Source organism: Lachancea thermotolerans, assembly GCF_000142805.1.
Source record: "Lachancea thermotolerans CBS 6340 chromosome H complete sequence".
Taxonomy (NCBI): Eukaryota; Fungi; Ascomycota; class Saccharomycetes; order Saccharomycetales; family Saccharomycetaceae; genus Lachancea; species Lachancea thermotolerans.
This window is the reverse complement of record NC_013084.1, coordinates 1113553-1127500: the sequence shown is the minus strand read 5'-3', so window position 1 is coordinate 1127500 and position 13948 is coordinate 1113553. Positions and strand designations below refer to the sequence as shown.

General features: G+C 44.0%; 6 protein-coding genes and 2 non-coding genes across 8 annotated transcripts; 5 read left to right on the top strand and 3 right to left on the bottom strand.

Annotated features, from left to right (window-relative positions):
* The first annotated feature begins 3588 nt into the window (after positions 1-3588).
* On the top strand, positions 3589-3674 carry KLTH0H13178r. Its single transcript is given in 2 exon segments — positions 3589-3627; positions 3639-3674. It is a non-coding gene; the product is annotated as a tRNA-Tyr (tRNA).
* A 268-nt stretch (positions 3675-3942) lies between these two features.
* Positions 3943-5460, top strand: CDC14 (phosphoprotein phosphatase CDC14; the record flags this gene model as incomplete). Its single annotated transcript, XM_002556388.1, has 1 exon — positions 3943-5460. The coding sequence occupies one exon, from the start codon at positions 3943-3945 to the stop codon at positions 5458-5460; it is 1518 nt and encodes a 505-aa protein (XP_002556434.1).
* A 176-nt stretch (positions 5461-5636) lies between these two features.
* ECO1 (Eco1p) lies at positions 5637-6497 on the bottom strand (the record flags this gene model as incomplete). Its single annotated transcript, XM_002556387.1, has 1 exon — positions 5637-6497. The coding sequence occupies one exon, from the start codon at positions 6495-6497 to the stop codon at positions 5637-5639; it is 861 nt and encodes a 286-aa protein (XP_002556433.1).
* A 744-nt stretch (positions 6498-7241) lies between these two features.
* On the top strand, positions 7242-7314 carry KLTH0H13112r. Its single transcript has one exon. It is a non-coding gene; the product is annotated as a tRNA-Ala (tRNA).
* A 95-nt stretch (positions 7315-7409) lies between these two features.
* Positions 7410-8507, bottom strand: KLTH0H13090g (FAD-dependent oxidoreductase; the record flags this gene model as incomplete). Its single annotated transcript, XM_002556386.1, has 1 exon — positions 7410-8507. The coding sequence occupies one exon, from the start codon at positions 8505-8507 to the stop codon at positions 7410-7412; it is 1098 nt and encodes a 365-aa protein (XP_002556432.1).
* A 280-nt stretch (positions 8508-8787) lies between these two features.
* Positions 8788-9801, top strand: HIS2 (histidinol-phosphatase; the record flags this gene model as incomplete). The annotated part of the gene is made up of 1 exon (XM_002556385.1): positions 8788-9801. The coding sequence occupies one exon, from the start codon at positions 8788-8790 to the stop codon at positions 9799-9801; it is 1014 nt and encodes a 337-aa protein (XP_002556431.1).
* Positions 9802-9883: 82 nt separating this feature from the next.
* Positions 9884-11911, bottom strand: KLTH0H13046g (proline--tRNA ligase; the record flags this gene model as incomplete). Its single annotated transcript, XM_002556384.1, has 1 exon — positions 9884-11911. One exon carries the CDS (start codon positions 11909-11911, stop codon positions 9884-9886), a length of 2028 nt encoding a protein of 675 aa, XP_002556430.1.
* A 290-nt stretch (positions 11912-12201) lies between these two features.
* DED81 (asparagine--tRNA ligase DED81) lies at positions 12202-13866 on the top strand (the record flags this gene model as incomplete). The annotated part of the gene is made up of 1 exon (XM_002556383.1): positions 12202-13866. The coding sequence occupies one exon, from the start codon at positions 12202-12204 to the stop codon at positions 13864-13866; it is 1665 nt and encodes a 554-aa protein (XP_002556429.1).
* Between the last annotated feature and the right edge of the window lie 82 nt (positions 13867-13948).

Below are 13948 nucleotides of genomic sequence, written 5' to 3'. Positions count from 1 at the left end.
ACTGTAGGAACATGAGAGCTGAGAGGAAAAAAGCATCGGGGCTGATGGATAGCGAACACCAGGTTGACGGTAAAGTAGAGAACAAGACGGGATATGACGAAATCTGACAACAACTTCTTACGGAGACATGGTATACAGGTCCGGACAGTGAGAAGTGGGCTTTTAGACCTCCTGCATATTTTAGGGACTTTAAATTGGGGATTTCGAGCAACTTTTTTTTTATGTGTGTTTTTGGATGTTCATGTAGGTTTTGGTTTTATAATTGGATTTGTAATTTTTGAAAGGATTGACGATTTTGTATTTTTCAAGTATTTTTTTTCGAACTTTGGTTTTTCATGTGTGTCCCCGAGTGGATATGAACGTCTGTAGTGCCCTTTCTCAGGGAGGAGCTCTGGTTTTTTTTAAGTTTTTCTTGTCGAGGGCTAACGGAAAGAATTTTGTGGGAGATTCTCAAGGCTTGTATTAAGAAGAATGGGGGAAGCGACAGGAAAAAAATAAAGGATTTATAAAATTATAGAATGGGGGCGTATAGCCAAGACTCACAGAAACATAATACGATGACGTCAGGTGGTTCATGTAAAATATGGACTATACCAAAGTGTTTAAATACCCAAATCAAAGAACGGGCTCGTATCATGACCAATGTTTAGTCATAAAAGAAGGTAAATATTTCTTGAAAGACCGGATTGAATTTGAAATTTGGAAAAGAAGTTAGAGAAAACGAAATCAAATACATAGGCCATGATATTTATGATACGGAACACTCTCAAATACTGGTGCGTTATACTGATAAAACGCCGGAGAAGTTAAATATAAAATGTGACCTCGTTGGGAATGACACTATAAAGCTGCAAAAGAGTGATATTACCCTAGGAGAATACAAACAACAATTGTTTGAAGAATATGGGATAAAACGTCCATGCTATGATTACATCTATTACATAAATCCTAAAAATGAGTTGTATATTACACATTGTGCTAAAGGAAACAACCTTTTGATTAAAGCCAACAAGATCAAAAGAATGGGGAGCCCATCTGCATGTGCAAATCTTCGTCACGGAAAAGAGAAATTTGAAGATTGTTAAAAACCGTATTTTCATACAGTGCATCAATAGTGTCATATTTATCTATGTACATCATTGCAAGCATTCCAGGTAATAATTCGTTCAGTGCATAGTATCTGTTGTATCCAAGATTTTTACAATAAAATAAATATTTATCACCTGTTTTGACAATGTACTCACTGAAGCACCTTTCGTCAAATTCTTCAATCAAGAATTTCAATATATCATCTTCATTCGCATACCTCACAATTGTAATCAGATCTTTATTTTCATCGCTTAATAATTCTGGATCATACTCAATATCTCCGTTTTTCATAAACACTAAAAATGACATTTGCAAATGAATATGTCTATATCTTGTATTAATAACTTCAATGTTATAAACAATAACTCCATACTAAATTGCAAACTTCGACCTTTTTAGCATGTTTGTAAAATTAGTATTGGATTTATATCAAAGTTACTTCCCGACATATTGAACTTTCTTTTTTCACCCTTATTTTTAAATAAAACTTTCGTTCGTAGACAGGAACCAAGTATTCTCTGCCAATATATCTCATTTATATATCCACTAACCACTGCGTATAAACATATCGGGGCCTACGGATAGAGAGCATTAGGTTGGCGATAAAGTAGTGATGCCTGTTGAAGGAATCATGAGCATAAGCGACGATAGAAGCAGTGACTTACTTGAGTCACTCGAATAGCTGACGATGAAAGCAAACGTACTGATAGACCGTATATTCGTTGCCACAGAGATCACGAAGAATGCTATGGCAGCGGTTGAAACGATATTTGCCGCCATCACCAAAGCCGCCTTGTAAGGTGAGGAAATAGGCATTTTTAGCTTCGGCAAGCTTTTCGCGCGCTCGTCCTCAGAGCGCAAGGAACGGAATCCCTGGACAGGGAAAGAAGCTACTGCCCTGTTCGCGCGTAAGCCGGCATATACGCCAGCAAAAATTTTCAGGAATGCTTTGACGGCTAAGTAGTTCTTCATGTTGCCACCCGGTTCTGACGAAGTCTTTTCGCGATAATTTCGAGGGTTTTCGTTGGTTTCCTAAGCTCTTTCCAGGGTTGCTCGGCGTAGAAGGGATCTTCGCAGTTCCCAAAATACGCAAACAGATGAGCGACGAGATTCGTTCTGGGGTTGAAAAGGCCGATCATCCTGATCACCCACAAAGGCGCGACACAAATCTTTAGTGTGGGTCATAATGCCGGACGAACTGCTCCATCGCTTGGTGGACGGGGAGGGCCACAGGTCCCTGAACTGGACAGTGCCCAGGCATCGCCGAGGGATTCTGAAAGGCCTTGACCACCTGTCGCACATAATCGGCGACGCTGATCCGGTAAACTTTAACCTCCGTATTCTGATCCATTGAAGTGCGCCCTTGTCAATCATATTTGGAAGCAGTTCCATTGAAATGGGTCGGCGCAAAGAAGGTGTGAAAGATGCCTGATTCCACGATTATCTTATGTCCTCTCATCCGGATAATATCCGGTACCATGTTATCCTTGATGTTGTTGAGGGCTGGAGGATGGGCACCTAGAGCACCGATTATCGCGATATAGCGAATGTCAAGCCCCTGTGCGGCAGTCATCAAGTTCCGCACACCTTTCTGCTTTTCGTAGAATGGAAGGGTCGGATTCGCTGTCTCTGTGGCAAGGTTGGTGTAAATGGCGTCCATCCTATCGAGGGCGGCGCGTAGGCTGGGGATGTCCCGCATACCCCCCTATACGATATCTCTATTTGAGGGAAGCATACTCTTGCCCTTGTCCAGGGAGCGGACGATCGCCCGGACCTCGAAGGTTTTGGCCAATTCTGCGGCAGTCGGTGCACCGAGATGGGCCGTTGGACCGATGACGGCTATATCTGTGTTATAGGTCTCACAGGTGTCTCTAATCCACTGATACGAAGATGTTGCTCGCTTTTTTCGAGTTCGTAGTAACGCTTATGATGATGTTCTTGAGGTCGTGGATGGCTAAGGAAGAGAGATGAGCAGGGGTGCTAAAAATTTATTCAAGCGTGAGTCATGCGATGAAAAGGGGAGCACATTTTTGGTCAGAGGGAGAGGCGAAAAACAGATTGCAGCACCTGAGTTTCGTGTACAGTCACCCACAACACTACTATCGACTTTTTGCCGGTCCAATTACAGTTGATTGAACAGGAGACGGTGCTTCCTGGTGGATATGGCAGCAGCCGAAAGATGTTATGCGTCTGGCCTAAAAAAGGGTCTGGAGTTGAGTGAGAGCAAGCGAGAACTGCTGTTCGGTTTGAAAAATAACTATGGCAATTTCTGCTTAACATCTTTCAATAGCCTTATCTGTGACGCCACTCGTGGGGAGCCTATCCGATAGTCTTCGGTAAACGGTCGGCTACTAACACTCTAGGCAGGATCTTGGTTTAATCATGTAACATTGATGAGTTAGATGAGGCTAGATCAGAGCCTCACTTGATCATGTTAAGCGAGTCATGTGCACTTTCCAGGCGTATAAATATATTCTTTATTTAAATTGTGATAAGCAGCTCTCGGTGGCCAAGTTGGTTTAAGGCGCAAGACTGTAATTTAATCAGAAATCTTGATATCGGGCGTTCGAATCGCCCCCGGGAGAATTTTTGATATCTATCCCATTTTTGTTTCAGTTGTTTTTCCTCTTTGAATGGTCCCTGCCCTGAATTGGGCTCTAAGTTCCTCTTCGCACTTTTCAAACGGCGGTGCTGTTCATCTACGGTATCATTGGTGATCTGTTCGTTGTGCGCTACTTTAAATGTAAACAAACATTTTTGTTTAACAATACCTTCAAGACAAAAAAAAATAACTTTTACTTGAGATGCAGAGAAGCTTGCTCCAGTTGATTCCCTTTAAACTGTCTCTCAATTATGCGAAAGAGAGTGCTTTTAGACAACACGATCGAATTCCTGCGTGGCAGAGTATATCTGGGTGCATATGACGATACGCCTCAAGATACTGATGATATAGTGTTTTTCACTGTTGAAGATATTCTGTTTTATAATAGATTCCACCTGGATTTTGGTCCCCTTCACATTGGCCACTTGTACCGGTTCGCAGTCATATTCCATGAAATATTAAACGATCCAGACAACTCGGGAAAAGCTGTTGTGTTTTATTCTTCAACGTCCACGAGGCAAAGGGCCAACTCTGCATGCATGCTTTGCTGCTATATGCTTCTAGTGCAGGGTTGGACCCCGCACCAAGTGTTACAGCCTCTTGCTCAAGTGGACCCACCCTTCATGCCTTTCAGAGATGCCGGCTACTCTAACGCCGACTTTGAGATAACTATTCAAGATGTGGTTTATGGTGTTTGGAGAGCAAAAGAAAGGGGTCTGGTCAACTTGAATACGTTCGATTTGGAAACGTATGAACGATACGAAAGGGTGAAAAATGGTGACTTCAACGTTTTAACGCCTGATTTTATCGCCTTAGCTTCTCCAGAAGAAGATGCTCATCATAGGACAACAGCATCAAAATCGCATTTGAATGGACCTTTCCGCTCTGTGTTGAAGTTCTTTTCAGAAAATAACGTCCAATTGGTTGTCAGATTAAATTCACATCTATACAACAAAAAACATTTTGAAGACCTTGGCATGAAGCATGTGGATCTCATATTCGAGGACGGATCTTGTCCGGATATGTCGATAGTGCATGGTTTTGTTGGTGCAGCAGAAACAATTATCAACGAAGGGGGGAAGATTGCTGTACATTGTAAAGCAGGGCTTGGTAGGACTGGTTGTCTCATAGGAGCTCACCTGATTTATACTCATGGCTTTACCGCGAACGAGTGCATAGGGTTCCTGAGGTTCATTAGACCTGGTATGGTTGTTGGTCCGCAACAACATTGGCTTTATTTAAATCAAAACACTTTTCGGGAGTGGAAGTACACCATGAGACTGAGCTTGGAACCAAGCGAGGTGATCGGAGATCTCTTTCCTCTCGTAACGCTGGAAGAATACAGACGCCAAAAAAGGAGCAAGAGGTCGCTAAAGAAACTTGTTGAGCAAAATAATAGTGATTACACGGTAGATGATCACACAATAACGCCACCGGGCTCCGCCCACAAGAAAGCCTTTCAATCTATCACTGGGGTACCGCAAAATTCTCCGGGCCAGCCCAGAAAAGGACACAATGGAAGCAACAGAATAGAAAATATAAGTGGATCCAAAGAGAAGCCGGCAGACAATAACAGCGATGACGAATCGATGCAAATTGATAGCAGTCAAGGAAGTGCGACTAAGCGTAATGGCCAACCTTCAAACGAAGATAGCGCAGTTTTGAGACAGCTCCTACCAAAAAACAAACGTGCTGTTTCTAGTGGGACAGGGAGAAGATCTGCAAGCGGAGCAGGCATTAGAAAGGTATCAGGCACTGTCAAGAGATGATAATTAAATAACGAGTTTCATAGAAATTAAGAGACTACTGGAAATAACTTATAGGTTCCTCCACGCAGCGAGTTCTATACTTGCCACTAAGTTATAAGGCATGCTTGACATATCATATGGGTAATTCGTGGCTCCAGTTTTTATATGTTCGTCAAATTTGCACAAAATCAAACTGGTCATACGTAGCAGGGTATCAGAACTTTACCACTCTTTTGATGTACCACACTGTTATAGCTTTTTGCTAATTTTCCTCCGCTCTCGCTTGGTTGGCTCCAAGCTATATCCAGTTTTTCGAGTTCGGTACCTGGAACTGCGTGTTTTCTTGCAGCTTCCAGAAGTCTCGTACCAATGCCGCGTCCTCTTTGTTCCTTACAGACCCAAATCCGGGAAATTCCAAGTTTAAAAGAAGGCTTCACATTTGATACAATGCCTGCGGTATCGTATATCATCCATCTTCCGCGCTCGTCTCGTGGATTCAAATATTCCAAAGTTATAACCCCGACTGCCCTTTTGTTGCTCACATACACAAACGCTGCCCCAGTGGGCGTATTTTGCCCTTCATATTCATTAATACCATCCCGCTCATAAAGATGACTCCAGAAGTGATTTTCATTCTGTGGAGCCCTAAGCTCGTCGTTTACTATCTTCATAATGTCCAAAGTGGCCATAACCTCATTCTTCCTAGATGCAGAGATATGCACAATATAATCATGGTTCAAAGTTGGGCTAAGGCTGGAGCGAAGCCACATACCACGTTTTTTGGCCAGCCGTGGGTCCGTGAGAGGTACTTCATTACTCTCCCTGCTTAAGTGGTACCTTTCGACAATGTCGCCCCACTTCAATGACCACTTTCGTCCATTCAGATGCAGGGTGTGATACTTCTCATGCAAATTGTTATCGCTTGGAATACAGGGCGAAAACGACATGCCACATGCATGGCACTTGCGAGGCGCGGAATTGCTTCCATCTAATCTGAGGACCGATTGTGTCAGCTTTTTGCCAGAATTACTTTGGGCGTTTTTGGCGGGCCGGGCCATGCAGCTAATGAAGAAGTTTCCGGTGAAGTCAGAAAGTGTTATTATAGTCACTCACTATGTTCGCCTTCTGCAATCTCTTTCTAACCCCAGGTATATTGTTTAGAGTGTTACGCGTAGGGTTTTCGAAATCATGTAACATGGCGAAAGTCAAATGTTTTTTTGATGCTCCAACTTCAGATAAAGCAACAGGGAGGTCCCGCATAAACCGCACTTGTGTAATTTCATTACGGCGAGCGCTCGGGTCAGGCGGCTGTAGCAGATGTCTTGGGTTGTTCAAGAACTTTCCCTGCGGCACCTATTTCGAGAGGAGCGTTACGTTCAAGCGTTTGATAATCCCTCACAAGAACCTGACCTGGCGTAAAATAATTCAAACGAGAGCAGCAAATGTAAACGAAGAGAGAGTCCTTTTCACCTCTTCCTGCGTGAAAACAAAATGATCCTTCTATTGAATAAGCGCTAAGAACCTTTCATCCTTACATTGCCGATAAGTCGGGTTCCACAACTTTCTTATTACTCAGATTTCAATACCTATACCAAAAATCTTTCCCAGTTCAAGAGCATGCCTTCTTTATTGGCTGATACCTCTGAGAGACTCTCTAGTAAGGGAAAGCGACTATAGCGGTGCTGGTTTTCAATGTTAATGGAAGAAACAAATCGCTTTTAAAGCTAAACATTTGAATCAGTTCAGATTCTGGTTTTAATTTGCTCTTCATAAAAAAGCCTTTTGATTGAGATTCCAACCAAGGGCGTGTGGCGTAGTTGGTAGCGCGCTCCCTTAGCATGGGAGAGGTCATCGGTTCGACTCCGGTCTCGTCCATTCCTTTTAATTTTTTTGATTAAAACAAACGGGAGTGTTTATGTGTATTATTTTTCTATCCCTATCTACAGGATTTGATATTGTCATATGTAAGGTTATAGCTTCGAAGTTTTGGCGCTTGCAATCACCTTAGCGACCTTTGAGCACAGCTCCGCGGCGCTGCCGTACGATGACTGATATCCAGCGCCACCAATGCCGTAGTTATGAACCACCCTCAAGGTTCTTGAAGTTCCGTCAATAGGGTATTCAGAAAGCTCAATTCTGACGCCTCCTTCACGGCCAGGCCTCAAAGCAACATATGAATTGTAGACTGTTGTAGACTTTAACTCAGGGACGTGGTTCCTGCAAACCGCAAGAATACTCTTACTTAAATCTTCCTCCACGGTCGAGGACCAATCACCTTTGTTGAAAATACCGCCGACAATGCACCCACCTTCTGCCCGGGGGAAAATGTTCAGGAACTGGTTAGGTTTTCCCTTGAGCTCCTTAGGTAGAGTTTCTACCATAACCTGATAGGGCAAATCTTCATATATTTGTAAAATTTGCCCTTTGATGGGGACAACCTTGTTCACCTCACTGGGGTCAACTTTGCGCAGCAGCTTGCCTGCGTTAACACCTGTAGCATTAACAACCAAATCTGGAACGTGACCCACAACTTTTACAATGTCTGTAATAGTATCGAGCCTTGGAACTCTTTTGACTTTTCCGCCCAATTTCACAATCTTCGAAATGAGGTAGTTGTTGTAAACATTAGGTGTCACGGTGAAGTTTTTGAACTCAAACCCTTTGTACAGCGCCGGGTCCATGTTTCTATAGCGAAGCTCCTCATCGGAAACCACCTTAAGTTCCTCTACAAAGTTCTGTTCGACATACCAAGGGTCAGGGTGGGACTTCAAAAGAAACATCTTCAGTGGGAAAGACTTAACTCCAGACTCTGGCTCAGTCTTCGAAAGCTGGCCAAATTTGATATACGCATCCTTATCTCTAGTGATTTGGTCAGTTTCATGTTGTTGGGCAAAGCTTGCCCAATTGGCTCCAGCCCATGGCGAGGTGAAGTCGTGAGCATGATAGTCCCCGGGCCATTCGGAAGAAAGAATAGAAAGATCCTTGATCTGTCCAGGATAGGTTTGCAACAAGCAAAGAGCAGAGGTTAAACCCGATACACCGGCGCCCAGAATTACAACTTTAGACATTATAGTGAATCTGGATTAATCCTTAATTGGAGAATTAGCTTTAAACGAAATTTCCGAACAACTTCTCCACGCTTTGGCTTTTATAGTTATTGGTCGGGCCTCGGATCCCTACCTTCCTAAATTGAAATAATAAGCTGCAGCCGCCCGTTTTTCGATAGGGTGGAACATGACTCAGTCCACTGCGATAAGATCTTGAAAATCGCGAAGAACACCTTTCTAAAAAAACGGAACTTTTCAGCGACGTGGTAATACCTTGCGCGCAACGATTGAAGAGGTAAGCATGCATTCCCATCACTCGCACTCAATCGACTATGTGGCGCATGGGGTTGATAGCCTTGAAGATATCGTGGCTCGTGCTGTGAAGATGCAGTTCAAGTTATATTGCTTGACAGAACACATGCCAAGGCTCGACCCCAAATACCTATACCCCGAAGAAATTACCGGCAAGTCCGACGCTGACTTGAAGGCATTACAAGAGAAGTTCAGAGGGTTTCTTGAACATGCTTCTGAGATTAAGGGGCGGGGTTATGCAACAAAATTCATTATAGGCACAGAGGTGGAGGGATGCGATACGCGCCATATCGCTTATGCAAAAGAACTAATGAAGCAGAATAGTGGAGTTTTACAATTCTGCATCGGTTCAATGCATCACGTAAACGGAGTACCAATCGACTTCGATCAGAGAGAGTGGCTTAGAGCACTGGAATTTGCCGGCAATAATTTAAAGCGACTCGTTATTGATTATTTCGAGCAACAGTTCGTTATGATTTCTGAACTCAGGCCTTTAGTCGTTGGGCACTTTGATTTATTCCGCCTGTACTGTTCAAAGGAAGTTTTCATCGACTCCACTTCTGGCCAGAAAGTTGAACACACACATCCTGCCGCAGTCTGTGCAGCTGAGGTTTCTTTTATTGACCTATGGCCGGAAATCAAGATGCTTGCCTTGAGAAACATAAAGCTCATCGCTTCCTATGGAGGCCTCATTGAAATAAACACATCTGGCCTGCGGAAAAAACTCCGTGATCCATACCCCGGGCGAGAATTTGCAATGCTAGCCAAGTCTGTTGAAGGAACGAGATTTGTGCTTAGTGACGATGCTCACGGAGTTGCTCACGTTGGCGTATGCTACAATCAAGCGCTTTACTACATAGACAGTGTGATTCAATTGGACCGGCTCCATTTCATTGAAGATGCCGGCGGGGTTCTCAGTGTCAACTCCCTTAGCGTGGAAGACCTGAAGCGCCAACCTTTTTGGGACAGTTATAACGCTGTTTTGCAGGAAGACAGCCGCTAAGTATGGAATACAGTATGCAAATATTTATGGTAAACAATTAAGGAAAGGCAGGAGCTCCACTGAGCAATCGCATTTACGCAACCTAGTAAGAGCGGCCAAACATACAGTATTGAATGGCCTTTTTGTCGCATCTAATACACTTTTGGCCCTCCTTCAACTCTGGCTGCTCGAAAGGAATACACAAGGTTTTCGCGCCCATACTAGGTGCCTTCTCGTCAGCCTCGAATTCTTCACCATCATCTTTCTTGGCGGAAGAGTCTTTGATGTCCTCCTCACACTCAGTGACACCACACCATGGGGCTAGGATAACATTTTTCTTGTTCAGAGCAGGGACAAAGTCTTTCCATTCTTCAACGATTACTCTATGGGTGTCAAACAAATCCTTAGCTCTCAAAAACATATCTTTCTGCATTTCTTCCAAAATTTCAGGGATACGGGTCTCGAGGTCTGCAGTTTTAACTGTGTACTTGCGGTTGTCATTTCTACGAACGACCGACACCTGGTCTTGCGCCATATCCTTGGGGCCAAACTCCAGACGTAGCGGAATACCCTTCAGCTCATATTGTGAGAACTTCCAGCCAGGAGTATAGTTGTCATTGTAGTCGCCAAATGCCCTGACGTTGGAAGCCCGCAATTTTTGTTCGATTTCCCTTGCCTTTTGGTGAATGACAGCCCTTTGCTCATCAGAGGTCTTAGAGTTGATGCCGACTGGCAAAACAACACATTGGTGTTGGGAGACTCTTGGAGGAATAACGAGACCCTTGTTGTCGGAGTGAATCATTACCATAACACCGATAACACGGGTGCTTAGACCCCACGAGTTTTGATGAGCAAAAACCTTTGGATGCTCTGGTCCAAGAGGGTTTTCAACACTGATATTAAACATTTTAGAAAAGTTTTGGCCGAGATGGTGAGAGGTTGCACCTTGAATACCACGACCGGTTTGAGGAATGTAGCCCTCACAGGTGGTAGTGAAGTCACCACCGGCAAACTTCTCTTTTTCGGTCTTTTTGCCTTTAACAACAGGCACGGCCAGCAACTCTTCGTAAACGCCAGCGTAGAAGTCCAAAATTTGCATGACTTCCTCTATAGCCTCTTCCTGCCCTAGATGAGCAGTGTGGCCCTCTTGCCATAGAAACTCTCTAGTTCTCAAAAAGGGCTGAGGATGCTTGAATTCCCATCTTACGACAGAGTTCCACTGGTTTAATTTCAATGGTAAGTCTCTGTATGACTGAACCCATTTGGCATAATAAGGATACATCACAGTTTCAGAAGTTGGTCTGATAGCAATTGGCTCCTCAAGCTCGGAAGAACCAGCTCTGGTGACCCAAGCAACTTCCGGGGCAAACCCTTCAATGTGGTCTTTCTCTTTTTCTAGAACACGGGAAGAGACAAACATGGGAAAGTAGGCGTTCTGGACACCGATTGACTTGATCTTGTCATCAAACCACCTTTGAATTTGCTCCCAAATGGCATATGAGGGAGGTCTTAGGATGTAACAGCCAGAAACATCGTAGTAATCGAGCATTTCACCTTTTGTCAAGACCTGCTGGTACCATCCTGAGAAGTCCAGTTTTTTGTCGACAGTAATACCAATTAGCTTAGCGTCTTCCAAAGCAGCGGACTTTGCCTGGGATGCAGCGGCCTGGGCACCTGCTTTTTTGGCCTCAGGCTTCTTGGCGACTTCCTGAGAAAAGTCGACAACTTGAGGGGAATATTGCTGCAGGTATTCAATAAGCTGGGACTTCAGTATAAACTTCTCCTCGTTCAATTGCAGGACCTTGGAGTTGTCGATCTTGGTCAAAGCATCGTCAAGCAGAAGCTTAAACTCGGATTCTGATTGTGTCAAGTAGCCAAGGTGAAAGGCCTTTGCAGAGGGACATTTGAAGTGAGACGCAAAGAGGTCGTCACGAGCTAAACGAGGATCTTTGGTTGAGGTTTCGCTGGCAATCAATCCCGATCCAGTTGAGGTTGATTGCAATGCAACAACAACAATAGGAACTGGTGTTGCCGACTTAGGGGTCTTTGGTTTGAAAACCAGTGACTTGACTGCGACCGCATCGGCCTCAGGGCTTACACAAAGCTTTGCAAAAGATTCTTCAAGCGACATGTACTTCTGTTCGACTAGTTGATTCTTACGATACTATACCTTTCTCGAGTGAGTTCGATGAGCTTTCACTTGAAAAATTTTTTTGAAAAACAGTTTCATCATGATAAGATTTGAACCTGACTCACATTAAGACACAAGGCAGATCCATAGAATAGTGCTAACTTCGTTTTTCGCGCAACGCTCAATTAGGTTTTTAGAAATAAATAGCAGGAGGAAGAATACCTTTTGTTATACCGCATCTTTCCCGTGTCACTGTTTCTGTTATAGAGGTTTTCTAATTTCTTGTTGAGATGTCATTGTATATCAACGAGAGCACCGGTGTGGACGACATTTCCGTGACCGGAAGCCAAGACCAGCCTTTCAAAACACCAGCATATGCCCTATTTTCTGCTCGTGAAGATGATGAAGAACCTAAGCTGTTTGTGTTCAAAAAAGACGAAGAAAAGGGTGACTGCTTTGTCGAAATCTCTGCTAGTGCTTTGAAGAAAGCTCGCAAAGGGTCTGATGGTCTGAAGAAGAAACTTGCTAAACAGCTTGAACTCGAAAAGAAGAAGCAAGAGAAAGACGAGAATGAAGCCGCTAAAAAGCTTGAAGCTTTGAACATTAAGATTGAAGAAGACAAGTCTCTCCCTGAGGCCATTAAATGCAAGATTCAAAAGAGTTACGATGCTGTCGACCAAAGAGTAAAAGTCTCAGGTTGGATCCACAGATTACGGTCTAGTAAAAGCCTTGTATTTATTGTACTGAGGGATGGTACTGGGTTCCTGCAAGCAGTTCTTACTGGCGACTTGGCTCGTGCCTACCAAACTACAGCTTTAACGCTAGAATCCACTGTCACTTTATATGGTAAAGTTTGCAAGCTGCCTGAGGGCAAAAATGCCCCTGGCGGAGTTGAGTTACTGGTGGACTACTACGAGGTGGTCTCATTAGCTCCCTCCGGCGAGGATGCCTTCACTAACAAAATCGCTGAAGGTGCTGATCCCTCGTTGCTTTTGGATCAGCGTCATTTAGCTCTGAGAGGTGAAACTTTGTCTGGTGTGATGAAGGTCCGTGCAGCCCTGCTTCGTGCAGTTCGCCGCTTCTACTATGAAGAAGGACTTACTGAAGTGAACACTCCTTGCATGGTTCAAACTCAAGTCGAAGGTGGTTCTACTTTATTCAACTTGGGGTACTACGGTGAAGAAGCTTACTTGACCCAGTCGTCTCAGCTTTACTTAGAGACTTGCTTGGCCAGTTTGGGTGATGTTTACTGTATCCAAGAGTCGTTCAGGGCCGAAAAGTCGCACACCAGAAGACATCTTTCGGAGTACACACACATTGAGGCAGAGCTCTGCTTTTTGACCTTTGACGATCTGCTAGTCCACATTGAGAAATTGATCACAACAGCAGTCCGTTATGTCTTGGAGGACCCAGTTGCAGGCCCATTAGTTGAGCAGTTGAACCCTGGTTTCAAAGCCCCAACCATGCCCTTCATGAGACTGGACTACAGAGATGCTATCAAGTGGCTTAACGAGCATGGTATCAAAAATGAGGAAGGTGAGGACTTCAAGTTCGGGGACGACATTGCTGAAGCTGCCGAAAGAAAAATGACAGACACAATTGGCGTTCCTATCTTTTTGATAAGATTCCCAGTTGAGATCAAATCTTTCTACATGAAGCGCTGTGCCGATGATGCCAATGTCACCGAGTCCGTAGATGTTTTGATGCCTAACGTTGGAGAGATCACCGGTGGCTCGATGAGAATTGATGCTATGGATGAACTGATGGCAGGTTTCAAGCGTGAAGGAATTGCCACCGATCCTTACTATTGGTTTATTGACCAAAGAAAGTACGGTAGCTGCCCTCATGGTGGTTACGGTATCGGCACGGAGCGTATCCTTGCTTGGTTGTGTGACAGGTTTACCGTCAGAGACTGTTCGCTGTATCCTCGCTTCACAGGTAGATGTAAACCATAGATTTAGTCACAAGCCCAAGACATTCTTAAATAAGCAGTTAACTCTAGCATTGTTTTTTACCACTACCCACACCTCGACCGAG